Genomic DNA, 27,368 nt, shown 5'->3' with positions numbered 1-27,368 from the left:
CCAATCTCAATCTCTAGACATGCTCACATCTTTCAACTTTCGATACGCACATGTGTCCACCCCGATCAATATCGACCTGCTTAACAAGCCTCAGGCCCACCTCATCGTACGACTCGCGTAACACGCATCAAGTCTACGGCACAACTCGCGTAAAGACACATCAAGTCGGCGGTCCTCCGGTTTATCCGGGCATTGTCTCGCGTAACACGCCTCAAGACAAATCCAATTCCTCGCGTAAACACGTCTCAAGGATTATAGGGTCAAACGTACATCCTCATTCAATTTCATGTAAAACGTACATCCTCATTCAATTTCATGCCTTTCCTCGTGTCAACACGCCTCAGGGCCTATCGATCATATGCGATACATATCTCATTCCCTTCATACAACATCCACATGCCCTAATCACACACAAACATGCTCAATTCCAAATCAACAACTCAGCCCAACCAATCCATTCATAAGGGTAGCAATGTAGCTCAACCATATCACCCAATCATTCCACACCTTTCAATCCACAATTCAAGCTATACACTCAATGGCATAAATCCACACATCTCAATATTCAACTCGGCTACCAAGCACCACAACATTCAACTCAGCCATCAAGCACCACAGCTCAGCCACAAGGAACAAGGGAAAACCGAATACACAGATTCGGAGCAAATCCGGGCTAGTGCACAGTTCTGGAATTCCGTTTAAAATAAATAGTAATTCAACTCCAAAAATTATAAATTTCGGATATGTCCTAGACAACATCCTGATGAACATTTTTCATGAGAACTCAAAACCCAGTTATGTCTAGAACCACCTCTTTTTGTCATCTAAAGTTGGACATAAAATATTTCATTCGGACTGGCCATCCGGCTTTCAAAATGCATTTCAAACAGTAACCAAATCTCTTTAGAAAGCTTTGAAATGTTTATATGTTATATCCACAAATGTCCCCAACAAGTTTTGTGAAGGAAGTATTTTGAAAATAGGTCTGAAAAAATTTATAAAATTCGAACAGACCCGAAGGTCGAAGGAACAATGTTTCTGGCAGACTAATTTCAGTCCAAAGATGGACTTCCGAATGGCCTCAAATGGCTTCCAAAAATTTCCAAATTAAAATATGTTGTATTTCAAGATGTTTTGAACATCTTTCATAAAGGACAAAATCCCAGATTCGGCCCACACAGGTCTCAAAAAAAATAGTAAAACTCGGCGGCACAGTAGTAACAAAATCTGAAAACACAACCAACAAGCAAATCTACTCATCTAGCCCTTAAACCAACTAACCACAGCCACTAATCAACCCCTAATATGCCCATTGGTAACCCCTTAGCTTAGACAAGGTTTAGAATGCCACTTACTCAAAGCCTAAGCAAGCAAGACCAAGCAAGAAGGGCAGCACAAGGTCTAAAACAGCAGCAGCGGAGCAGAAGCAGAAATAAAAGCCAGCAAAGGAAGCAGCAGCAAAAGGAAGAAGCAGCACCAGAACCAGCGAAGGAAGCAGCAGTAGAAGCCAGAGGTAGTAGAAGCCAGCGGAAGAAACGGAAGGAAAAGAAGAAGAAGAAGAGAAGAGAAGAAAGTCCATCATGAGGGTTGGTGGGGAGTTAGTGGTGTCAGCCAAAGGGGGAGTCAGCGAGGAAGGGCTAGCAGCATGGGGAAGTCAGCGAGAAAGGAGGAAGAGAGAGAGAGGAGAGAGAGAAGAAAGGGGGAAAATGATTATCCCCACAAGAAATATCTTCCACAAATTCTCTTTTGCAATTTTTCCTTCAATTTTGTCCCCCAAATTACCAATTTTCCCTCGGCCTGGGTGACGAATTACGAGTCGACTTGTTCTTATCGGGCCTTGATGGCCGGCCCCCTTGGGCGCGAGGCCCAACGGGCTTTGCTCGGTTCACTTCCATTTTTCCCGAGCCAAATTTCCAACAAATCCAATAAACCTTAAGGTTGGCCACGCTTATATGATGTCGTCCAAATAAATTAGTCATGACACTTCGAGAAATTCGACATTCAAGTTCGGATTCAAATGACGGCCAATTTCACTCAAATGCGACTTTAGTTTATCTCTAACTAATGGGCGGCTTTTTAGGGTTTACGCGTATCGACCTATGGTTACTCAAGTCATGGTGACCTCGATCGTCACCGAAGGTCGACTTATGGTCGAGTTCGTAAGTTCACGTACATTTCCCTAGGTAGCCATTCCCTAAAGGTTAGTATCCCGAGAATGATCAGTTTCAGGTGAGATTTAACTATAAATGCATTGAAGAACATACACATTTCATTTATCTCAAAAGTGGGTCGAAATTCAGAATATCACACGCAGGCTTGATCTAAGCTAAATCACTATACATCTTGTGTGCAATTTTTCTCATCCCTAAAGCTTCTTTCATTTATTTCATTGCACATTTATATAATTGCTATTCAAAGTCTGCTTAAAATTTAATGTTGTTCAGAATTTGCTCTTGATCTTTTACTTTCGCTTTAAATTGGTCAAGAATTATTTAAGTCACCTATTCACTCCCTTCTAAGTGATCCTTGCTAGCATCCTCACCGGGGTCTTTATTTATCAGGCTTCTTCGCTTTCATCTCATAGTTTCATGCTCCAACCCCTCTCTCACTCTCTCTCTCTCTCTCTCTCTCTCTCTCTCTCTCTCTCTCTCTCTCTCTCTCTCTCTCTCTCTCTCTGTGCTTATAGGCGGTGTTAAGATCAACCATCAATAAGAAATTCATTAAATGCGACTAGAAAAGGCAGAAGTGCATTGTGTTAGGACTGTCGTCGCGCCTACGTCCCAGGAAACCTATCGAGCACATAGACCTTTGTCACACCCCAAACCCCAATCGAGCACGCGACACACCTCTTTGGTCGAATATTGCGATGTCCCAGAAAATCGCCGACCCAATCAACTTATCAGAGATTTAAAGCATCAGCGAAAGCCACAAACACCCAAACAATAATTGACTAGGGCTAAAAGGGAGAATAGACATCCATTACCTAACCAACTTTATACAACATCCACCATATACAACCCATAATATACAAGCACACCGAATATCTAAACTATGCACCACCGATATCAAAAAGATCAGTAGCCTGGGTACCCTAACAGTAAAAAATGGAACACCTCAAAAGGCCTACACTCAACCCCTACACTAGCCCTTATGCCCTCTAGATGGCGTCCACTCCGAGTCTGACTCCTCGGGACCCGAGTCTGAGTCCCCCTGAGCTACCTGATCATCTGAGGACTCAGAATCTGCCTCGATCTCGATTGGGTTGCTTATATCATCCGACTCCACTAGAATCTCGACCCGCTCCTCCTCATCAGACTCCTCTTCCGGCTCGTTCTCTAGCTCATCCTCTGGCTCGTCCTCGGATGTGACCTCTGGTTCCATCTCTGGGTCTTCTTCGGGCTCATCTTCGGGTTCTTCTTCCGGCGCCTCTTTAGGTTCTTCCTCAGGGTCTTCTTCTTCCGGTTCCTCCTCTGGTATTACCTCGAGATCCACCTCCATAGGATCATACCCTGCCTGTGACTCCTCCGGCTTCGAATCAGGCTCAGCCACGGGAGGTTCAGGTGCTGCAGGCGCAGACTGGTGTCCGGACTGGGCGAGACTAGTATCCAAACTAGTCATCTCGCCGTCAGGAGGGGGAATGGCTGATGGATCCCAATCCCCTACTCCGTCAAATGAAACGTCAAAGCCCCGGACGGGGCCAAACTCATCCAACCCGTCCCTGAACATCCAGGCGGTGTAGGTATGGGCCTGCCAAAGAGGTAGTCCTACGTTTACCTAGACTACGGTAGTATGCTTAACCCATGTCATATTTTCGTCTATCGGGTATTCTACAACATTATGGTCGGTGTGCATCGAAATCCCAAAACGCTGCGGTGGCGGTGGTGGAAGGTTCATGGCTTAGGCTGGGGTTATGAAATTGTTGGTTGAAACAACCATGAGAACACTTCTCAATAAGTACACACCCTAAACCCCACCTAGGCTATCACGTACCTCCGGACAAGACCAAACATAATATCACCCAATAAACACATCATGCACACAATTGCACTTACCTGGCTTTTGATACTCACAATCTGCAGGTTAGTCTTAATTATATATATAATTTCCAATTACATGCACATTTCAAATTAACTTCACGCCCAATATACAAGTCGAACACGTGGCATTTCACTTCCACATTTCATACACTCATTCATGCCTCATCACACTAATTTCACTTAACTCGCCAGTGACCCGTGTAGTAGTACCGCCTCAGGTTCACTGCGACCATCTCGTATTTTCGCTCGACTCACCAGTGACCCGCGTAGTAGTATCGCCTCAGGTTCACTGCGACCAACTCATATTCACAACACTCCTTAGCCCGCATAGTGGTACCGCCTCAGGCTATGTATCTTGCCCACGTAATGGTACCACCTCAGGCTCAACATCCGCCACCTACGGCACAACCCGCATTATGGTACCGCCTCAGGTTGGCCGTCTTCCGGTAATACCAGGCATCGTCTCGCGTTATGGTACCGCCTCAAGATGGCACAATTCCCCGCGTAATGGTACTGCCTCAGGGATTTTCGTGACCACACATACAACATCACACACAATTTCTCATTTATTCACTCGCTCGATTTACACGCCAATATTGCCAATTTACTAGCCGATCAAATTCGGCCCATGCACGCATCAAACTTCATGCATTTCACAAGCTCAATAAACACCAAATCGCGGCCAATTGCCAGTCAATTCAATTCAGCCCATGCGCGCACATAACGGCCCACATTTCAATCAATCAACTCATGATTCAACAAACATACGAGGCCACTATCGAGCCCACAATCACAGCCACAATCATGGCATAAATTCAGCATTTCCAAGCTCATTTCACACCATAACAAGCACCACAATCCAGCCACATTACAGCACACCAAACCGACACCATTTGTCCCTAAATCGAGCCATATGCTCGTCAATTCAATCCACAAAGTCCAGTACTCAACTCAGCCTCAAATCAGTCCTGAAAAATCACCACTCATCCACAATTCAGTCAATTCCAAATCCCAATCCAATCCACCAAGTTAACCCCTAAACCGCCACTAATCAACTCGATTCAACTCCTAATCAAGTCTATCGATACCCGATATCCTAAATAGGGTTTAGGGGGCGACTTACTTGGAATTTAGGCTAGCTCGGCTGAAGGGGAAGGGCGGCTGACCGGCGGCCACTCGGTGGCGGATGACGACGGCGAGCGGCTGAACGGTGGCGTACGACGACTGGCTGGACGGTGGCTGATCTTCCACGGCTGGACAAGATCGAAGGGGGCTGGTGTTTCGATGGGGACAGAATAGGGGAGGGGGAAATGGTGAGGTGAGCGGCGGTAGTGAGGCGAGTGGCCACGGTGGCGGTGGCTCCAGCTCGGCGGGAAGGTGGTGGCGACGGCCGGCCTGGGCGATTGGCCACGTGATCGGTAGGAGGCGGAGGAAGTTCGGTTGGGAGGGAAAGAGGGAGAGGGAAGCTGAGAGAGGTGAGAGAGTGAGGAGAGAGAGAGAAATTTGGTTTAAATAACCCAAGGTCAATTATTTGTGTCTAATACACATGCCTAAAGACCATCATACCCCTCTCTCACATTTCCAATCAACGACCAAGATTCGATCTTATCCTATGATCGACGGTCTAGATTAATCCTTGCCAAAAATATCCAGGGGCAAAATTGAAATTTCACAAAATTACCAAGGGCAAAATTGTCCAAAAATTGTCATTTCTAAAGTGAGGGTGAAATGACCAAAATGCCCTTCCCCATTTACACTTGGCCTTAACAAAATCTCAAAGGTAAAATGGTCATTTTTCATTTCTCGCCGAAATTTGATTTTTCAGAAGGATTCGGACAATTCTAAGGCTAATCATGCTAATAACAACGTCGTCCAAATGATTTGTCGTGACTTTCTAAATTTCCAATGCCCAACTTAGTCTCTAATTAATGACTAAATTTTTAAGTAATGTAAGTACACCAATATGTCATCTATGAAAATGATCACAAATTGATCTAAGAACTCCTTAAACACCCGATTCATTAAGTCCATAAAGGCAGCAGGGGCGTTCGTCAATCCGAACGGCATTACCATAAATTCATAGTGTCCATATCTCGTCCTAAATGCCGTCTTCGGTATATCCTTTTTCCTGATCCTCAATTGATGATATCCCGTTCTCAAATCAATTTTAGAAAACACCGAAGCCCCTTGTAATTGATCAAACAAATCATCTATCCTTGGCAGGGGATATTTATTTTTGATCGTCACCTAGTTTAGCTGCTTGTAATCGATACAAAACCTCAACGATCCATCTTTCTTTCTCACAAATAAAACTGGCGCTCCCCATGGAGACGCACTTGGACGAATAAATCCTTTGTCCAATAATTCTTGCATTTGCACCTTTAACTCCTTTAACTCCGACAATGACATCCTATAAGGTACCTTCGAGATTGGTTTAGTTCCAGGGGCCAACTCGATTACAAACTCTACTTCTCTTTCTGGTGGCAATCCCGGCAATTCTTGAGGGAAAACATCAGGATAATCGCACACCACGGCTATGTCCTCTAGCCTCGGCTCTTCAGCCATCGAATCAACCACAGCCGCTAGAAATCCTTGACACCCTTCGCTCAACAACTTAGTCATTTCTAACGACGAAATCCATGGGATTGAGGTTCCCCCTCGATTTCCCACAAATTTGAATTCCGGATGTCCAACAGGATTAAATTGGATCACCCTGCTACTACAATCCATTACGGCCCTCTGCTTAGTCAGCCAATCCATACCCACTATCACATCAAAATCATACATGGCTAGAACCGCCAAATCTATCATTTCCTCCCTATCACCAATCACAATCTTATAATTCGGGTACCCCAACGAGACTAGCACCTCATCATTCAAGGGAGTTGTAACACACAACATAACATCAAGCAACTGCGGTTCTATACCAGTCAATTCAACAAACTGCTCTGATATAAATGAATGTGACGCCCTAGGGTCAAATAAAGCATACGCAGCATGATCGCACAGAGAAACCGTACCTGTGACTACCCCTGGCGCGTTCTCAATCTCTCTTCTGGCCATGGCGTACACCCATCCTTGGGCCTGTGGCCTATTCTGATTAGCTGTCTGGACAGCTCCAATTCGATTCCCGTTCCGGGGTGGCGGCAACGCAGGCAATCTATTCTGCCTGAGGTTGGGGCAAAATCTTATATGATGACCAAATCCGCCACATCCGAAACATACTCCACCCCTGGTTGGGCAAGGTCCATTTCCATGTCTTTCCCCACACACCCGACATGGACCATTTTGAAAACGGATCGGTTTCCCTATATTCCTTTTAGCAGGAGGGATGAAACGTCGATTACCCGTCATTAGCCTCTTTCCTAAGTGACGGTTGTCCCTACCCTAGGCAAATCTCGACCCAGTAGTGGCATCCCTATCCACCAAGTCCCGCTCAATCGCTTGGGCCCGATCATAAATCTCGTTATAATCTCTCAAATTCAACGAAATCATTTAGCTGCGAAGGTTCGGCTTCAAGCCGTCTCGGAATCTCCGAGCCCTATCCAACGGGTCCTCCACCATCTTTGGGGCAAACTTAGATAGTCGAGTGAATTCAGCCTCATACTGATCCACTGTCCTCTGCCCCTGATGAAGCCTCATAAACTCAGCTAATTTCCGTTCCCGGGCACTTTCAGAAAAATATTTACCATTAAAGGTTTCCACAAACATCGCCTAAGTCTGGGCGGTACCAGCCGGGAACACCCTTCCTCTGGTGGCTTTCCACCAATCACTTGCATTTCCTTGTAATTAATACACTGCTAATGTCACTCTCTCCTCATCTGTACACCCCAATACCTCAAAAGCCTTTTCTAATTTCTCTACCCACAGCGATGCCACCTCAAGGTCGCCCTTACCATTTTACTTAAGGGGCTTTAATTTCAGAAACTGCTCGACTAACTGGTGCATCTGCCTATTCATATTCGCCTGCCCCTACCCTTGATTCCCATTATTATTATTGGCGGCAGCGGCCACAGTGGCCTTGGCAGCTTGGGCAATAGTGGCAGCTCGTTCCTGAGTCTGCCGCCCTATCAGATTACCAATCTCTTCTAGGGTCCTCATGACCGCATCCATTCTCGGATCTCCTGCAGGTCGGGCTCATGAGCTGGATGGACCCCTAGTTCCTCTACCTCGCGAACTCATCCTCACGATTTCTATCACTCGCCTACCTGCTATAATTCCACTCAGGAATTAGAAGCCTAGGCCAACTATACCAGTCTAGTCCTAGGCATCGAATTAACACAATAATTCACTCAGAAGGTAATCAATCACCACAGCCCAAGGCCACAATCAATAAGGTCTGTGGACTTACCTCAGGTCCAGACGCACTTGCATCTCAATCGTTATAACACTCAATTCATTCAGCATTCACAACAAACAGTCTGGAGGCACGCGTAGCTCATTCCACCCTATGAATCGCTAAGGTCTCCATAAATTACTACCCCAGGGTCTCTGCTCCTTATCACTCCAGACTTCGACCTACTTAGATCGAGCTGTCCTTGCTTTGATGCCAAATCAAACCGTGATGTCACGCCCCGAACCCCAGTCGAGCACGCGGCACTCCTCTTTGGTCGAATATCGCGATGTCCCAGAAAATCGCCAACCCAATCAACTTATCAGAGATTTAAAGCATCAGCGAAAGCCACAAACACCCAGACAATAATTGACTAGGGGTGAAAGGGAGAATAGACATCCATTACCTAACCAACTTTATACAACATCCACCATATACAACCCATAATATACAAGCACATCGAATATCTAAACTATGCACCACCGATATCAAAAAGATCAGTAGCCTGGGTACCCTAACGGTAAAAAATGGAACACCTCAAAAGGCCTACACTCAACCCTTACACTAGCCCCTACGCCCTCTAGATGGCGTCTACTCCGAGTCTTACTCCTCGGGACCCAAGTCTGAGTCCCCCTGAGCTGCCTGATCATCTGAGGACTCAGAATCTGCCTCGATCTCGATCGGGTTGCCTATATCACCCGACTCCATCGGAACCTTGACCCGCTCCTTCTCATCAGACTCCTCTTCTGGCTCGTTCTCTAGCTCATCCTCTGGCTCGTCCTCGGATGTGGCCTCTGGTTCCATCTCTGGGTCTTCTTCGGGCTCATCTTTGGGTTCTTCTTCCGGTGCCTCTTCAGGTTCTTCCTCAAGGTCTTCTTCTTCCGGTTCCTCCTCTGGTATTACCTTGAGATCCATATCCATAGGATCATACCCTGCCTGTGACTCCTCCGGCTCCGAATCAGGCTCAGCCACGGGAGGTTCAGGTGCTGCAGGCGCAGACTGGTGTCCGGACTAGGCGAGACTAATATCCAGACTAGTCATCTCGCCGTCAGGAGGGGGTATGGCTGACGGATCCCAATCCCCTACACCGTCAAATGAAACGTCAAAGCCCCGGACGGGGCCAAACTCATCCAACCCGTCCCTGAACATCCAGGCGGTGTAGGTATGGGCCTGCCAAAGAGGTAGTCCTACGTCTACGCAGACTACGGTAGTATGCTTAAGCCATGTCATATTTTCTTCTATCGGGTATTCTACAACATTATGGTCGGTGTGCATCGGAATCCCAAAACGCTGCGGCGGCTGTGGTGGAAGGTTCATGGCTCAGGCCAGGGTTCTGAAATTGTTGGTTGAAACAACCATGAGAACACGTCTCAATAAGTACACATCCTAAACCCCACTTAGGCTATCACGTACCTCCAGACCAGACCAAACATAATATCACCAAATAATCACATCATGCACACAATTGCACTTACCTGGCTTTTGATATACACAATCTGCAGGTTAGTCTTAATTATATATATAATTTTCAATCACATCCACATTTCAAATTAACTTCACACCCAATACACAAGTCGAACACGTGGCATTTCACTTCCACATTTCATACACTCATTCATGCCTTATCACACTAATTTCATTCAACTCGCCAGTGACCCGTGTAGTAGTACCACCTCAGGTTCACTGCGACCATCTCGTATTTTCGCTTGACTCGCCAGTGACCCGTGTAGTAGTACCGCCTCAGGTTCATTGCGACCAACTCATATTCACAACACTCCTTAGCCCACGTAGTGGTACCGCCTCAGGCTATATATCTTGCCCGCGTAATGGTACCACCTCAGGCTCAACATCCACCACCTACGGAACAACCTGCGTTATGGTACCGCCTCAGGTTGGCCGTCTTCCGGTAATACTGGGCATCGTCCCGCGTTATGGTACCGCCTCAAGACGGCACAATTCCCCGCATAATGGTACCGCCTTAGGGATTTTCATGACTACACATACAACATCACACACAATTTCTCATTTATTCACTCGCTCGATTTACACGCCAATATTGCCAATTTACTAGCCAATCAAATTCGGCCCATCCACGCATCAAACTTCACGCATTTCACATGCTCAATAAACACCCAATCGCGGCCAATTGCCAGTCAATTCAATTCAGCCCATCCGTGCACATAACGGCCCACATTTCAATCAATCAACTCATGTTTCAACAAACATACAAGGCCACTATCGGGCCCACAATCATAGCCACAATCATGACATAAATTCAGCATTTCCCAGCTCATTTCACACCATAACAAGCACCACAATCCAGCCACATTACAGCACACCAAACCGACACCATTTGTCCCTAAATCGAGCCATATGCTCGTCAATTCAATCCACAAAGTCCAGCACTCAACTCAGCCTCAAATCAGTCTCGAAACATCACCAAATCATCCACAATTCAATCAATTCCAAATCCCAATCTAGTCCACCAAGTTAACCCCTAAACAGCCCCTAATTAACCCCTAAACCACCACTAATCAACCCGATTCAACTCCTAATCAAGTCTATCGATACCTGATATCCTAAATAGGGTTTAGGGAGCGACTTACTTGGAATCTAGGCTAGCTCGGCTGAAGGGGAGGGGCGGCTGACCGGCGGCCACTCGGTGGCGGATGATGATGGCGAGCGGCTGAATGGTGGCGTACGGCGATGGCGGCGACTGGATGGACGGTGGCTGATCTTCCACGGCCGGACAAGATCGAAGGGGGCTGGTGTTTCGGTGGGGATAGAACAGGGGAGAGAGAAACGGTGAGGTGAGTGGCGATGGTGAGGCGAGCGGCCACGGCGGCGGCGACTCCGGCTCGGCGAGAAGGTGGCGGCGACGGCCGGCCTGGGCATTTGGCGACATGATCGGTAGGAGGCGGAGGAAGTTCGGTCGGGAGGGAGAGAGGGAGAGGGAAGCTGAGAGAGGTGAGAGAGTGAGGAGAGGGAGAGAAATTTGGTTTAAATAACCCAAGGTCAATTATTTGTGTCTAATACACATGCCTAAAGACCATCATACCCCTCTCTCACATTTCCAATCAACGGCCAAGATTCGATCTTATCCTAAGATCGACGGTCCGGATTAATCCTTTCCAAAAATATCTAGAGGCAAAATTGGAATTTCACAAAATTCTCAAGGGCAAAATTGTCAAAAAATTGTCATTTCTAAAGTGAGGGTGAAATGACCAAAATGCCCTTCCCCATTTACATTTGGCCTTAATAAAATCTCAAGGGTAAAACGGTCATTTTTCATTTCTCGCCAAAATTCGATTTTTCAGAAGGATTCGGACAATTCTAAAGCTGATCATGCTATTAACAACGTCGTCCATATAATCTGTCGTGACTTTCTAAATTTCCAATGCTCAACTTGGTCTCTAATTAATGACTAAATTTTTAAATAACGTAACTTGAGCATATCTCAGACTAACGGGTGGCTTTTGGGGAAATTCGCACATTTGACCCATGGCCGATACTGAATCAAACCACGTTCAAGTTCACTCGGGTCGTGACGACCTCGGTTGTCACTTAATCGCGAGGATCGATCGCTAGTTCCGATGGGCGCGATCGTTTGGTATAGGTTTAAGGTCATTCGTCTGTTCATCTCGTGGTCAAGCGGAATCACCCGCGATCCACTAATATGACAGCAGTGAATTGATCCCTAACTATCCTTGGATCGGCCTACATTGGCTCAAAAGGTCACCTTGACAATTTTAATGGTCGAAAGTCGATTCACGATCGAGTTTCTTTAATCGCGCGAATTTAAATCCCTAATTAGCCTTTCCCTAACGGTTAGTATCCCAGGAGTGATCAATTCCGGGCGAGATCTAACTACAAGTACGTCCATAAACCATTCATTTCATAAATCTCAAGTGGGTCGGATTTCAGAATGTCACAACCTTAGCTCCTTAATTTGAAACATAAAATTTAGGGCCACAGTGGTGGCCTCAATTTTCAGAATACATATTGAAAGTACAATGTCATCCTAGTTCAAATCATGAACATTTTATTGGTGAAAACCTAATGAGAAAGTAAGAAATCCATATTTAAGTAAACACAATAATACCCCATTTGGTTAACTAAGTCGTGAAAGATTTGAATTATATGCTTCAAGATGGGCAAAAGGACACTATAAGTGTCATAACTTGTGTACGGCGCTCACTTTGGTACCATAACTTTTTTTCGGATCACTTTGGTGCCAAGTCGGAGGAAAAACGATCACTTAAGTGTCATAACTTTTTTTTGGATCACTTCACTGCTAAAATTTTTTAAAAACAATCATTTAAGTGTTAAAATATTTGAAAAACGATCACTTAAGTGTCAATCTCCGGCGAGACTCCGGCGAGCCACGTCAGATTTCCGGCGAAAAATTGTGTACGGCACCGGAGTTGGCACTTAAGTGATCGTTTTTCAAAAATTTTAGCACTTAAGTGATCGTTTTTCAAAAATTTTAGAACTAAAGTGATCCAAAAAAAAGTTATGGCACTAAAGTGAGCGCCGTACACAAGTTATGGCACTTGTAGTGTTCTTTTGCCCTTCAAGATGGGAAAATGACGCAAATCATTCATAAACTTTGGTCCAATGTGTAATTTGGCTCATGAGCTTTTAATTTGTTCAATGTGATCCATAGAGTTTTGGTACATGTTTAAGTTAGTGTTGGAGAAACATCTCCAAATGAATTTTGATGATACCCAAACTATCCTTAGTATAATATCTACATGGTCTAAGTATACATATATTCAAAGGACTAAGTGATACTCATGGTGTAATTGATTAAAGAAAAGATCATAAGTCTATCCTTGAAGATTCATATAAACAACACCATCAATCACAAAGATCAACTAAATGATGATGTCTCAATGAAGCTGTAAGAGATCAACTAAATGGTAATGTTTAGGTAATGGTTCATTTAATATGACCATTGTCTCACTATTATAGCCGTTGTTGATTAGACATGCACATCAAAAGATCCGGAAGATAGGAGAATAGGCCGTCTAACATTATGTCAGAGCCACAGCTACTAAATAGCAGCAAAAGCTATTTCAGGAAAGTCTGCAGAAGTTCTAGAAAAGGCTGTATGGGCAGCCAACTCCTAGGATAGCAACACCAATGAACTCTAACGGTTATCTTGTCTCTCCAAGATATTATCAACGACCATATTGAAGATGCCTATAAAAGACAAGGTCTTTGAAGCCAACAAAAGAGTGTGCGCTCACAAAATTCTAGAAATCTGCTACTCGCTGTGTACTGAGTAAAAAGCTCATGTTTGTCCATAACACTTGCTGTACTGTAATTGTGTTAAAAGATCAAGTGTGCCAAGTAATAGCTATATCCAATTCCTGGTAGTTTGATCTATCATCTGATAGGGTTGGTGTATGCTAAGTGTAACTTGTTTAACAATTTACTAGTGCAATCTAGCTCAACTTGCAGTTGTTAATGGTGAGAGTGGATGTAGGCTTAGAATCAAAACCGAACCACTATATATTCGTGTGTGTAGTTGTTTATTCTCTTACTTATTTTTTCTAGCACACAAGCAAGTCATTGTTTCTCATACATTTGGTTGAACCCGATATTTTCTTGTTACTTGCTATTTTTCCGCGAAAAGTTTAAAACCATTAAAGCAACCTATTCACCCCCCTTTATGTTGCAGAGTTAGTCCCAACAATTGATATTAGAGCCTTGTTACTCATCTTTAGAAATGTATCTCTTATGAGTATAAAGATCTTCTCTTATGGCTAACTTTAATGGTTTTATCACTAGTGATGCTCTTACTCCTTATAAGTCGCCCTACTTTGATAGAAGTAATTACAGCTACCGGAAGAATAGAATGTAAGCCTATCTTGAGGCAATTGATCTCGAAATGTGGGATGTAATCTTACGTGGTGTGGAAGTGCCTTCACCAACTCCTGCTCTAGCTACTGCTCATAGAGATGGACAAGAAGCTCAAGCAGAGGATGCTACTACCACTGCTCCTACTGCAACTAATACAGAGGAAGCATGAAGAAGAAGAGCTTCTTATAATGCTAAAGCTAGACATCTTCTATATTGCTCTTTGTCTATTACTGAATATAACAAAATTTGTACTTGTATCACAGCTAAAGACATATGGGATCTACTAGAACTGACATTTGAAGGAACTGATAGAGTAAATGAGACAAAGCTAAATATCTATCTTGGACAGTATGAGCTATTCAAGATGAAATCAGATGAAACAGTAGCATAAATGTTCAATAGGTTTATGGAAATAGTGAATGGTCTGGCACACCAAGGAAAACTATTCACCAATGGAGAAAAGGTGAACAAGCTATTGAGAACCCTACCAAAGGAATGGAACAATGTAAAAACCTCAGTACGAGAAACAATGAGAATTCAACCAATCACTTTGGAAGAGCTGATTGGAACAATCACGTCCCATCAAGTAGAACAACAAATTGAAGAAGGTAGCTCAAAAGGTAAGAAAATTATAGCATTTAAAGCTTACAATAATGATGCGGGTGATCAATTGTCATTAGAAGATGAAGGTGATGACGAAGACATGGCGCTATTCACATGAAGATTCAACAACCTCATGAAGAAAGGAGGAAACTTCAAAGGCAAACGACATATGAAGTTCCCTGAAGAAAGAAAACCTTGCAAAAGCAAAGAAGAATTCAAAGGTAAGGATCTTGTTTGTTACGAATGCAAGAAACTAGGTCACATAAAGCCAGATTGTTTATTGCTCAAGAAGAGAATAGGAAAGTATGAAAAGAAGAAGAAAGCACTGAAAGTTGAAACATGAAGTAAATCAGAATGCGAATCCAGCGACAAAGAAGAAGCAAATCTTTGTCTGATGGCCGACTCAAATCATGAAGAAGAAAATGAGGTAAGTCAGCCTGAACTATCTTATGAAGAAATGTAAGATTTTTTAAAGGAAATGTATGAAGAACACAAGAAGGCTTTAAAAAGAATCTCCATTTTGAAAAAGGAAGTCTTTGATCTTACCACAGAACAACTTGCTTGCAAGACTACGTTTGACAACTTGAAAAAGGACTATGACCTCCAAGAAACGGAAGTTAGACTTTCTCGAGTTAAGAATGACTCTCTCAAGGAAGAGATTTCAAAGATTAGTACAAAGTTTTCTCTTGGTTCAGAAACCTTGAATCACATTCTCTCAATTCAGGTTCCTCACTGCAACAAATGTGGTTTAGGACACGAGGAAAATGAAAATGAGAAGAATCCTTTTCCAAAATTCAAGGAAAGATTGGCTAAACGACCTCCTGCACATCTTTACAAGAGTCATTATGCAAAACACTTCACCACAACCTCTGGCAAGCAATTTCCTAATTGCTTAATCTGTAATGAATATGGTCATTTCAAGTTAGAATGTCCAAATAAGCAGATGGAGCCCAAAAAGGATCCTTGGAGATTTGATGATGTTTCCAAACCTAACACGAAAGGACCCAAGCTTAAATGGGTACCAAAGAAAAGATGAAAAATTCTCTTGATGTAGGTAATTCTGAAGAAAAACAAATGGTACCTAGGCAATGGATGCTCATAACACATGACTGGAGATAGCTCCAAATTTGTGAATCTCATCACCATAGATGGAGGTACTGTAACCTTTGGAGGAAAAGGTAAAGGAAGGATCATGGGCAAAGGAAACATCAGGGATACAAAATCAGCTTCGAAGAAGGTAAATGCATCGGTCTAAGCCAAGACAAATCCCAACCCTTCACAGGTAAGAGTTATAGTAATATCTACTAACTAAATGTAAATTTTGATGATACTCAATGTCTAATGTGCATAAAAGACGAATGCAATCTATGGCACAAGAAGTTAGGTCACATCAATGCAAAGCAAATTGCTAAGATCTCATCAAAAGATCTTGTTCGTGGTCTTCCAAAGATCAACTTCAGCAAATGCGACTCCTGCAATGCATGCACTCTAGGAAAGCAGGTCAAATCAACTTTTAAGTCAATAAATACAATTGCAACTAACAGATCTTTACAGCTCCTATACATGGATCTATTTAGACCTACAAGGATCATAAGTCTAGGAGGAAGGAAGTACTGTTTGGAAATTGTTGAGGATTACTCAAGATTCACCTGTGTAATGTTCATATCTCACAAGAATGAAGCATTCCATTCATTTGAGAAATTTGCTGAAAGATTCAGAACAAAAAAGGATACAACATCATAACAATCGAAACAGACCATGGAGGTGAATTTGAAAATCAAATGTTTGCTGATTATTGTGATGAAAATGAAATGAAACACAATTTCTCCATAGCATACACTCCTCAACAGAATGGAGTTGCTGAAAGAAGAAATTGCTCTTTGCAAGAAATGGCCAGAACCATGATGATTGAAAGCAGTACGCCTACACACTTCTGGGCAAAAGTTGTTGCTACTACTTGCTACACCTAAATAGAGTTTTATTGAGACTAATGATGAAAGAAACTCCCTATGAAGCCTTCAAAGGAAGAAAACCCAAAATATCATATTTCTACATATTTGGATGCAAATGTTTCATTCTAAAAAATAAGAATGACAACATTGGGAAATTTTATGCTCGAACAAGTGAAGGTATATTTCTGGGTTACTCAATTACTAGTAAAGCTTATTGTGTGTTCAATAAAGATTCACATGTAGTAGAGGAATCCATAAACGTGAAGTTCAAAGATGACCAGAAGAGGATACAAGCTAATGACTGTGAGGAAATCATGCTCATACTCACTCCCACCAATCAGCAACAACAGCACCAAAATGCTGATGTTTCCAAGCAGAAATCGACTTCTAAAGGTTAGAGATACAAAATGGAACATTCCAAGGAACAAATCATTGGAAGCATAACTGAAGGAATCAAGACTAGATCCTTACTCAAAAATCTGATGAATTCTTTAGCTCTCATATCTCAACAAGAACCCAAAAGGAATCAAAGAAGCTATTTTGACGAAAGCTGGATAGAGACCATGCAAGAAGAATTGCATCAATTCAAAATAAATGAAGTCTGGGAATTAGTACAAAGACCATCGGATCATCCGGTCATTGGAACAAAATGGGTATTCGAAAACAAACTTGATGACAAAGATAATGTAACTCGCAACAAAGCAAGATTAATTGTGAAGGGTTACTCGGAGGAGGAATGTATCGATTTTGATGAAACCTATGCTCCTGTTGCTAGATTGGAAGCCATACGACTATTATCAGCCTATGCATGCTTTTTTAATATTCATCTATATCAAATGGATGTTAAAAGTGCTTTCCTAAATGGATACACTAAAGAAAAAGTCTTTGTTGAGCAACCTCCAGGATTTAAAGACTCGAGCATACCGCAGGATATCTACCGCATGAAAAAGGCCCTGTACGGACTTAAGCAAGCACCAAGAGCTTGGTATGAAAGATTGAGTATATTCTTGGAAGAACACGATTTCGAGAAAGGTAAAGTGGATACTACCCTATTCATAAAAAAGAAGGGTAAAGATCTTCTTATCATACAAATATATGTTAATAATATAATTTTTGGATCCACTAATGAAGATCTGTGCAATGAATTTGCAAACATCATGAAAAGTGAGTTCGAGATGAGCTTAATTGGATCACTCAATTTCTTCCTTGGTCTTCAAATAAAGCAAACAAAACATGGCAATTTTATCCATCAAGAAAAGTATGCCAAAGAAATTGTGAAGAAATTCGGACCAGAAGGAAGTAAAAAGGTGGAAACACCAATGTCTTCTACCATCAAGTTGGACAAGGATGAAAAAAGTAAATCTATTGACTCCAAGCTATATAAAAGCATGATTGATTCATTGTTATACCTAACAGCATCTAGACCATATATATTATTTGGATCCTGCGTGGTTGCACATTTTCAGTCTAATCCAAAAGAATCTCATTTATCGGCTGTTAAACGTATCATTCGATATGTTGGCTCATACCTGAAGTTAAGAATCTAGTATCCCAAGAATTTAGATTTCATATTACTTGGATACTTGGATGTTGACTACGCAGGATGCAAAGTCAATCGTAAAAGTACATTTGGTACTTACCAATTATTAGGAAATATGCTGATCTCTTAGCTTGTAAGGAAGCAAAATACAGTTGCTTTCTCAACTACTGAAGCTGAATATATAGCACTAGGCAACTGCTATGCTCAACTTATTTAGATGAAACAACAACTTCATGATTTCGGAGAAGCAAATACAAACATTCCAGTATTATGTGATAATAAAAGTGCCATTAATCTGATGAAGAATCCCATATTACATTCTCGAGCCAAGCATATTGAAGTGAGGCATCACTTCATCAAAGACCTAGTAAACAGTGGAGATATTTCCATTCGGTTCATTAATTCAAAACATCAACTAGCTAACATCTTTACAAAGCCACTGGACAAACAAGCCTTGAAATTTATTAGAAGAGAGTTGGGTATATGCAATCCATTCGAATAACTACAATCTAGTATTCTTTATCAACTCACTGGAAATATCCACTTAGCAAAATCAACGGACATCAAGTATGCGTCACAACTCAAAATTTTATTACCATTATAGTTCCGATATGCCTATCCCTGACCATTCTGACATTATGATTTACTGCCGTTACACCTTATATTTTCTCTTTTTTTTTTACTCAAAATTTTCTAAAGAAATGGCTTGAAATAAATAAGAAAGTTACTGTTATTGAGTAACGGCTAACTTTCTGAACATGGCCAAACTGCTCCTATTTATAAGGAGACAGTGCACATGTTGTTCTCAATCACAAAAACCGCCTGTGATAACCGCTCATGATCCTCTATATCTTCCCAATCCACTCTTAGTCTTTTTATTCTCAAAATTCTCTCAAATGGCTCCCAAATCGCGAAAGATCATTGGAACTCGCAAATCCACTCGTACCAGGACCATGCTAGCCAGAGCTTCTAAAGAAGGATCCTCCCATAGTAATCTTACTGACCAACCCGAAGAATCAACTAAAGTAAGCCCAGGTCAGAGCATTTCTAGTTCTCACCATGCTAGCAAACACGGTGAATCTGCCACTGCAAGCACTGCCCTTCCATCCTCAACCAAAGGATTAGCCCCTAGCACCAAAACTCCAGAATTACGACTTCACTCTAGAAAGGAGATGGCCATTCCAACTGACCTTCCACTGCTGCAACTAGAAGCTCCCTCGCAGCAAACCGTGATCCTCAACACCTCTCTTGAACAAATACTATAGGCGTTCATCAAAGAAAAGGGATACGTGCTTCTACCTGCCAAAGCCAAAGCTACTGAAATCTTCTCAACCTAAACCAACATCACCATCCACAAAATCCTCTACTAACAAAGAGGAAAAGGCTACCCCTACGGAGAAACGTGAAGCAGAAAATCAACTATCGACCCACGGACCGAAACCGAGGAAACATCTGGAGATAAGAAACAAGAAAACGACGATGACCGGGTATTCCAAAACTTGGAGCCCAATGATAGTATCTCTCTCGATCCCTCTTTCGATTCTGAACTCTTCTTCGGTCAAGAGCACAAAGAAGTTTTTGAATCCTTTGACAAACGTGGTCCTATCCCACATCATTTTGTAAACTTTGATTATGTTGATGCTCATGGCATTTTTGTCTCTAAGCTTTTTGATGATCTCAAGCTGAAATCCTTTTGCACAATGAGAGATGAAGTGCACCCCACTCTTGTGGCCCTATTTTATTCCAATTTGCATTTTCCAAATAGGGACACCTTCATCTTTTCTTTTGCAAAGAAAAATTATACTGTTACATTGGACGAACTAGCAAAGATCATCAACACCGAGTGCAATGTTTTGAAAAAGAATCCTGCTGAGCCTGATGAGGCTTACAATTTTGTTTTGGAAACCCCAAATTTTGCTTGCGGTTCTAGAGAAATCGCCCCCTTGAGCCTTCTGCCCCTCAAAGCCAACTTCATTCAAAAGATTTTGACTCTCTGCCTTCATCCAAAATCATCTTCCACCAACGATGTATCTCATTATGAGGCATGAGTCATCTAGGCCATTCTTACCAAGTATGAGGATTTTTCCCTGGCACACATGATCTTTATGCACATGTACTGCACTGCCAAGTGCAAAACTAGGAAGCTACCCTATGGTGCCCTCATCACCTGCATCTTCAGACAAAAAAACATTGATTTTTATGATGTAGCATCTCGTAGCATGCCTCATGTGGAAATTGGGAAAAAGACACTAGATAAGATGATGCTGAAAATGACGTCCAATGGCTGGGTAAATCAGAAGCATGAAATTGTTTCAATAGGCCAAAGAGATGATGCCAAAGCAAGGAAAGTTCTCCAAGAAAAGTTGGTAGCACAGGCTGCATCAACCAGCAAGAAGAAAGGCAAGGCACCAATACAATGGTAGTCTGCTCATCCACCCAGACTAGAGAGATCGTCCTCTCCAACTGAAGTTTCGGTTACTCCCGCTGTTGAGCTCTCTAAGCTTCGAGCCGACTTTCTGGAAATCAAAAGCTTTGTCACATCTCTCACCAAGTATTTGGTGAAAATTGAATGAATGTTGCTTAGCCTAGACTGCTATAATCCTGCCTGGCCTGATCTTGAGGAACGAGCCTCTCAACCCTCTCCTACCCAGCAAAGAAAATGCCCTCACACATAATTGTTATTATTTACTCATGTTTTTCTTTTGCTGATATTTGATGTTGAATTCTTGTTCCCATGTGTTTTCCCTTATTAATGCAAGTTCTCTTTTCTATGCTCTATATTTCTCTATGTTTTCTCTTTTTGCTAATAACAAAAAGAGGAAGATAACCTGGATGTGAAAAGAATATGTGAAAAATGGTGAAATACTAAAGTGCATCGAAACAGGGGGAGCAACATCGAAACAAGAGGAACAACGAACTGCTTCAATAGACACTATTCTCTTACAACCTGTTTCGGATGATATCTTTATATTACTTCACTCGTCAAATCTAGAAGATCTGCTCTATACTTGTCACACTACTAAAGATCATCTAGACACCATCTCTGATATTTTTGCAAAACATTATAGAGACATTCTGCAAAGTATACTTTCTCTGAAAAATCTTCGTTCAGTAGATTTTTTATTAAAATAGTACATACAATTCAATCTCTTCATATCACATATTCAGGATAGTTTTGTTATCATCAAAAAGGGGGAGATTGTTGGAGAAACATCTCCAAATGAATTTTGATGATACCTAAACTATCCTTAGTATAATGGCTACATGGTCTAAGTGCAGATTTATTCAAAGGACTAAGTGATACTCATGGTGTAATTCATTGAAGAAAAGATCACAAGTCTATCCTTTAAGGTTCATATAAACAGCACCATCGATCACAAAGATCAGCTAAATGATAATGTCTTAATGAAGCTATAAGAGATCAAGTAAATGGTAATATTTAGGTAACGGTTCATTTAATATGACAGTTGTCTTATTATTATAGCCGTTGTTGATTGGACATGCACATCAAAAGATCCGGAAGATAGTTTTGTTAAACTATCCGAAAGATACTAAGGATAGTTTAATATGATCGTTTTTTCACTATTATAGCCATTGTTGATTGGACATGCACATTAGAAGATCCAGAAGAGAGGAGAAGAGGTCAGACATATTAGAGCCGTAGCTACATAACAGCAGCAAAAGCTATTTTAGGAAAGTCTGCAGAAGTTTTGGAAAAGGCTATATGGGTAGCCAGCTCCTACGACAGCAGCACCAATGAACTCTAACGGTTATCTTGCCTCTCCAAAACATCATCAACGGCCATATTGAAGATACCTATAAAAGAGAAGGTCTTTGAAGCCAACAAAAGAGTGTGTGCTCATAAAATTCTAGAAATCTACTGCTCGCTGTGTACTAAGCAAAAAACCCATGTTTGTCCGTAACACTTACTGTACTGTAATTGTGTTGAAAGATTAAGTGTACCAAGTAATAGCTGTATCTAATTCCTGGTAGTGTGATCAATCATCTGATAGGATTGGTGTATGCTTAGTGTAACTTGTTCAATAATTCACTAATGCAATCTAGCCTAACTTGTGGCTGTTAGTTATGAGAGTGGACGTAGGCTTGGAATCAAATCCAAACAACTATATATTCGTGTGTGTGTAGCTATTTATTCTCCTGTTTGTTATTTCTAGCACACAAGTAAGTCACCGTTTCTCATACATCTGGTTGAACTCGATATTTTCTTGTTACTTACTATTTTTCCGTGAAAAGTTTAAAACCATTAAAACAACCTATTCACCCTCTCTTTAGGTTGCAGAGTTAGTCCCAACAGTTAGCCTCTAAACTATATGAAAATGTTCAATATTGTCCCTGAACTTGAATTAGTAGAAGAACAATGTGGAACTTTTTCGTATCGTCCAATGACTAACTTGAACATGTACCAAAGGTCTAGAGACCATATTGAACAAACTAAAAGTTCAGGGACCACATTATACATTGGGTTAAAGTTCAGGAACCACATTACACATTAGACCAAAGTTCAGGCCCTTAAAGATGAGTTTAGTTCCTGAATGCTTCGGGGTGGAGTTGACTTAGAGAAATTTCCATGCCTTTATGTTTACTATATGTTGCTGTGTTTATAGTCAACAGAACTAAATAACAAAAGTCCTTAACGAAAACACACTTTCATAGTTAAAAATAACAGGATTAAGTGTATCGTATATGAAATGAACAAGCCTATGGAAAAATGGGGTTTGCAATAGGGGTTAGCAATTACAGGTTCCACCTGGAACCTAGACCTACCTGTCGGAACATGTTCCTCATTTTTTGGAACATATAACCTACCCTGCAGACCCTGGAATCTAGAACCTACCCAGGTTTCACTTATATTCATAATTGAACTATTGCAGTGAATTATCTCTAATTACCACCATTTGCTGCTACAATCCCATGACCATAACTTTTATTTAGACACACGAAGAATATAAAATATTAACAAAGTAAAAGTCTCAATCATTGATATCGGACGCCATGGAATACCGCGCGATTATGCGAAGACATAGAACAAGAAAAACACAAAGACTTATTCTAGGTTTCAAGTTCCAACTTTCAGGTTGGAACCTGGAACCTGCCTGTTGGAACTAGTTCTCCAATTTTTCGAATCTAGACCTACCTTGCATACCCTAGAACCTAAAACCGGACCCGTTTCCACTAATCCGATTCCCAGTTCTACTCTGGAGCCATGCTTATCCATAGTTTGTAATCAAGTCAATCCACAGCAAATATACCTAAGAAAAGTGAGAGCTTCATGCGTTCTCTCTTACTTCTTTTCATCTTCTCTATCGTGTTTCAGTTGCCAACAAAGTCGCCCAACGTCACTCTACATTACATTTACCTCCATTGCACACTTTGCTATGCAAGCACCTTTAAATTAGACCTGATTCCTGTCTCGACCTACCCTCAAGGGTCCATCCTCTCGGATGGGTTTAGAAGTAATTGTTCAAGAAGTGATCCAAATGGTGCATTACAAAAAAATGGCTTGAACACATCATCTTTAAGATCGTCCATAAGGCTCGTTAATCGAGAACACGGTCTCTCCCAAGACCATACCTCGCATGATATTGGATTTCATTTTATGTTCTTATCAACTCAAATATTTTACTATGAGTCACCACTAGCCATTGTCGGCAGTCAGTTAGATACCCAAACGAGAAGTGAGAGACTCATCTCGTTTTCTACGCAACCAGAGATTTCTAGGAATGGGGACTTGATTACGCTAATATCTCTATTGTGACATTTTGAATTTCGACCCATTTTTGGGATTTATAAAATGTGTATTTCGTCAACGCGCTTGTAGTATAATCTCACCCAGAACTGATCACTCTCGGGTTATTGACCGTTAGGGAAAGGCTAATTGGAAATTGATTACATGGACCTAAGAACTTGACCATGGTTCGACCAAGGTTGCCCCGGCTCGAGTAAAACTTAGATGTGGCTCGATTTCAAATCGGCCACGAGTCGATACGCGTAACTCCTAAAAGCCACCCGTTAAGTTTGAGATTCGTTGAAGTTGCGTTTGATCGAATTTGGCCATTATTTAGAGCCCGAACTTGGGTGTCGAATTTCTCGGAGTTTCGTGATGAAATCAATTGGTCGATGTCAAAATAAGTGTGGCCAACCTCGAGATTGCCCGGATTTATCGGAAAGTGAAATTTGAACCGGGTGCAGATTTAGGCCAGCATACCTTCCTCTTTATTTAAATCATTTTTATGCATTTTATCCTTTTATTTAAATTTAGAATTGGGATTAATGAGAGCCTTTGGATCTTGGCTTGACCCACAAGATGGAATTGTGGCCCTTAGATCACACTTGAGAGGGTTAGGACCTAGTTTGTACTCTCTCTCTCTCTCTTTCTCTCTCTCTTTCTCTCACTCTCCCTTCACTCTTTCTCTTTCTCCCTCCCTCACGTGGCCGACTCCTCTTCCTCTCTTCTTCTTGTTCTTCTTCTTCTTCTTCTGTTTTCTTTTCCTTCTTGCTGGTTCGCTGCTGCTTCTTGTTCTGCTTCTTGGCTTCTTCTGGCTGCACGCCTAACCCGTAGCCGCCGTCCAGGTCACCGGAAACCACCGCTCACCACCGGAGACCGCCGCTGCCCACTGCACCACCGTTTCTTTCATTTCGTGCTTGGTTTGCTTGGGTTTTTCCAAGTAAGTGGCTTCCTAACCCTTGACTAGACTAAGGGGTGACTAATGGACATGTTAGGGATGGTTTAAGGGCTGTGGATAGTTGGTTTAGTGGCTGGTTGTGCTTGGTTTACTTGGCGGTGCTTGTTGGTTGATTTCCGGTAAGGTTGCTGCTGCTTCGCTGGATTTTTCTATTTTTTATGTGAATTTTGTGGGCCGAATTTGAGGAAGTGTTCTGCATGAAAATTGTTCATTTATAGTCATTCGTAAGTCCATTTTTGGACCGAATTCAGTTTGCCGAATTTACTATTCACCCGACCTTCTTGTCTTTCCGATTTTCTATAAATTTTTCCAGACCTCTTTTTGACAAACTTTATTCACAAAAATTGTTAATAACACCCGTGTCTATTACATATAAATATTTCAGAGCTTTCCAAAGTGATTTGTGTACTGAATGAGTTGTATTTTTTATGGTTTGAAGGGCTGTCCGAGCGAACCGGGTTCTGTCCGGATTTGAGTGTCAAAACGAGGCATTTACAGTCAGAAATGAATTTCATATCCTTCATAAAAAATGTTTATCAAGATGTTTTGTACAACATATCCAAATTTCAGAATTTTTGAAGTTGATTTACTATTTATTTTAAAGGAAATTCGGTGACTGTGTTACTGCCCAGAATTGGGGGGAAGAACAGCATTGGTGCCAAAACTTGTGTACGGAGGCCACTTTGGTGCCAAAACTTTCATTTGGATCACTTAAGTGCCAAAAGTTTACGCCGGCGATCACTTAAGTGCCAACGGCGAGAAATTCCGATCAAATTTAATACGTGGCTTTTATATTTAAATTTTAATGACACGTGGCATTTCCATGTGTATAATTCAATTTTTTAAATATTTTTTTTCTGATTTTCTTCTTTCTTTTCTTTTTTTTTTTCTTTTCTTTCTTCTTATTTCCAATGGCCGGCGTCCGGCCACCGGCCATGGCCGGCCTCGCTGGGCATCGCCTTCCTCAGGGCGAGGCCCGGCGAGGCCGCCGTGGCCTCGGCGAGGGCTGGCCTCGTTGGATCAGGCGAGGCGAGCCCTCGCCGGGGCTCGCCCTGCCCAGGAGAGAGGTCGAGGTTGCCTGGGCAGGGGCAAGCCTCGGCGAGGGCTCGCCTCGCCGAGCGAGGCCTGGCGAGGCAGCCGTGACCTCGGCAAGGGCGGGCCTCACCGGATCTGGCGAGGCGAGCCCCGACGAGGGCTCGCCTCGCTAGATCCGGCGAGGCCGGCCCTCGCCGAGGCCGACCATGGCCGGTGGCCGGACGCCGGCCATCGGAAATAAGAAGAAAGAAAAGAAAAAAAAAAGAAAAGAAAGGAAAAAAGAAAGAAAAGGAAAAAGAAAAGAAAAGAAAGGCCACATCAGCCTCCGGCGAGCCACATCAGCTTGAGAAATTAATAAAAAAATGCCACATCGAATTTCCGGCGAAGTGGCACTTAAGTGATCATTTTTCACAACTTTTAGCACTTAAGTGATCCAATTGAAAGTTTTGGCACCAAAGTGACCTCCATACACAAGTTTTGGCACCAATGCTGTTCTTCCCCCCCAGAATTGCCCGGAATCACCCACTTTTGTGTATACTCGGTTTTCTCATTTTCGGGCAATTATTCAAAGGCTGGGTTATCAATGAAAAGTGTGGCATTTTATTGGCCGAGTAAGTATTCGGTTGGCATGTGACCAATTCTCAAAGATAAAAATTGACATTGAGTGGATAATGTGTGTGCATGATCACGTCACGTTCCGTCTAGGCGGGAGTTCTAGACGATGCCCGGCGGGAGTTCGGATGCCGTCTGGTACCCGGGGTTGCCGGGGGTGTTCGATCCCGAACGATGCCAATCGCGATGGAGGCCGGATCGATGCTCCTAAGTGGAATGCCGTTGGGTATCCGGCTTGCCGGGGGCTGTTCGATCCCCAACATTGCCGTCGCCGACGTAGCAGGACGATGCCTGGTTACGCCAGAAGATCGGCGGGAGGTCGGTGACCCGAGGGGTCGTTAATAACTTGGATACATGTGAACGTATGCTATGCATTGGTGGATGCTCGAAATCCGGAATATTGAGTATGTTTCTTATGATTATGCCATGATTTGAAGTGTGCTTGTTTGATGAGCAATTGGTAATGTTATGGCGATATTCTAATGTGCAGGGCTTGTGTATGTGCCGAAGTGAGGTAAGGATGCCTGTGATTGTTTATGGCACATCGATTGTTCGAATTGCATGTTTAGAATTGTTCGGAGGTACGCTTTGGCCTAAGCGAGGCTTAGGTAGTTGCTTATTGAGATTTATTCTCATTGTTGTAATATAACCATTTCAAATCTGCGACCATGATTGATCCGAAGA

General features: G+C 42.4%; 1 protein-coding gene across 1 annotated transcript; it reads right to left on the bottom strand.

Moving 5' to 3' along the window:
- Positions 1–748: 748 nt before the first annotated feature.
- LOC115693920 (uncharacterized) lies at positions 749–3,618 on the bottom strand. Its single transcript, XM_030620990.1, has 2 exons — positions 3,220–3,618; positions 749–760 (listed from the first exon to the last, which is right to left on the bottom strand). Exons 1-2 carry the CDS (start codon positions 3,616–3,618, stop codon positions 749–751), a joined length of 411 nt encoding a protein of 136 aa, XP_030476850.1.
- Positions 3,619–27,368: the final 23,750 nt, after the last annotated feature.

This window comes from Syzygium oleosum, unplaced genomic scaffold, assembly GCF_021117445.2.
Source record: "Syzygium oleosum isolate NSW1041296 unplaced genomic scaffold, Sole_v2.1 Sole_v2.11, whole genome shotgun sequence".
Classification (NCBI taxonomy): Eukaryota; Viridiplantae; Streptophyta; class Magnoliopsida; order Myrtales; family Myrtaceae; genus Syzygium; species Syzygium oleosum.
The sequence above is the reverse complement of the archived record's forward strand: the minus strand, read 5'-3'. Positions and strand labels throughout refer to the sequence as shown.

What these genes read in the sequence shown, in the direction of transcription:
- LOC115693920 (XM_030620990.1), bottom strand. Translation starts at nt 3,618, where the DNA reads ATGACTAGTTTGGATACTAGTCTCGCCCAGTCCGGACACCAGTCTGCG.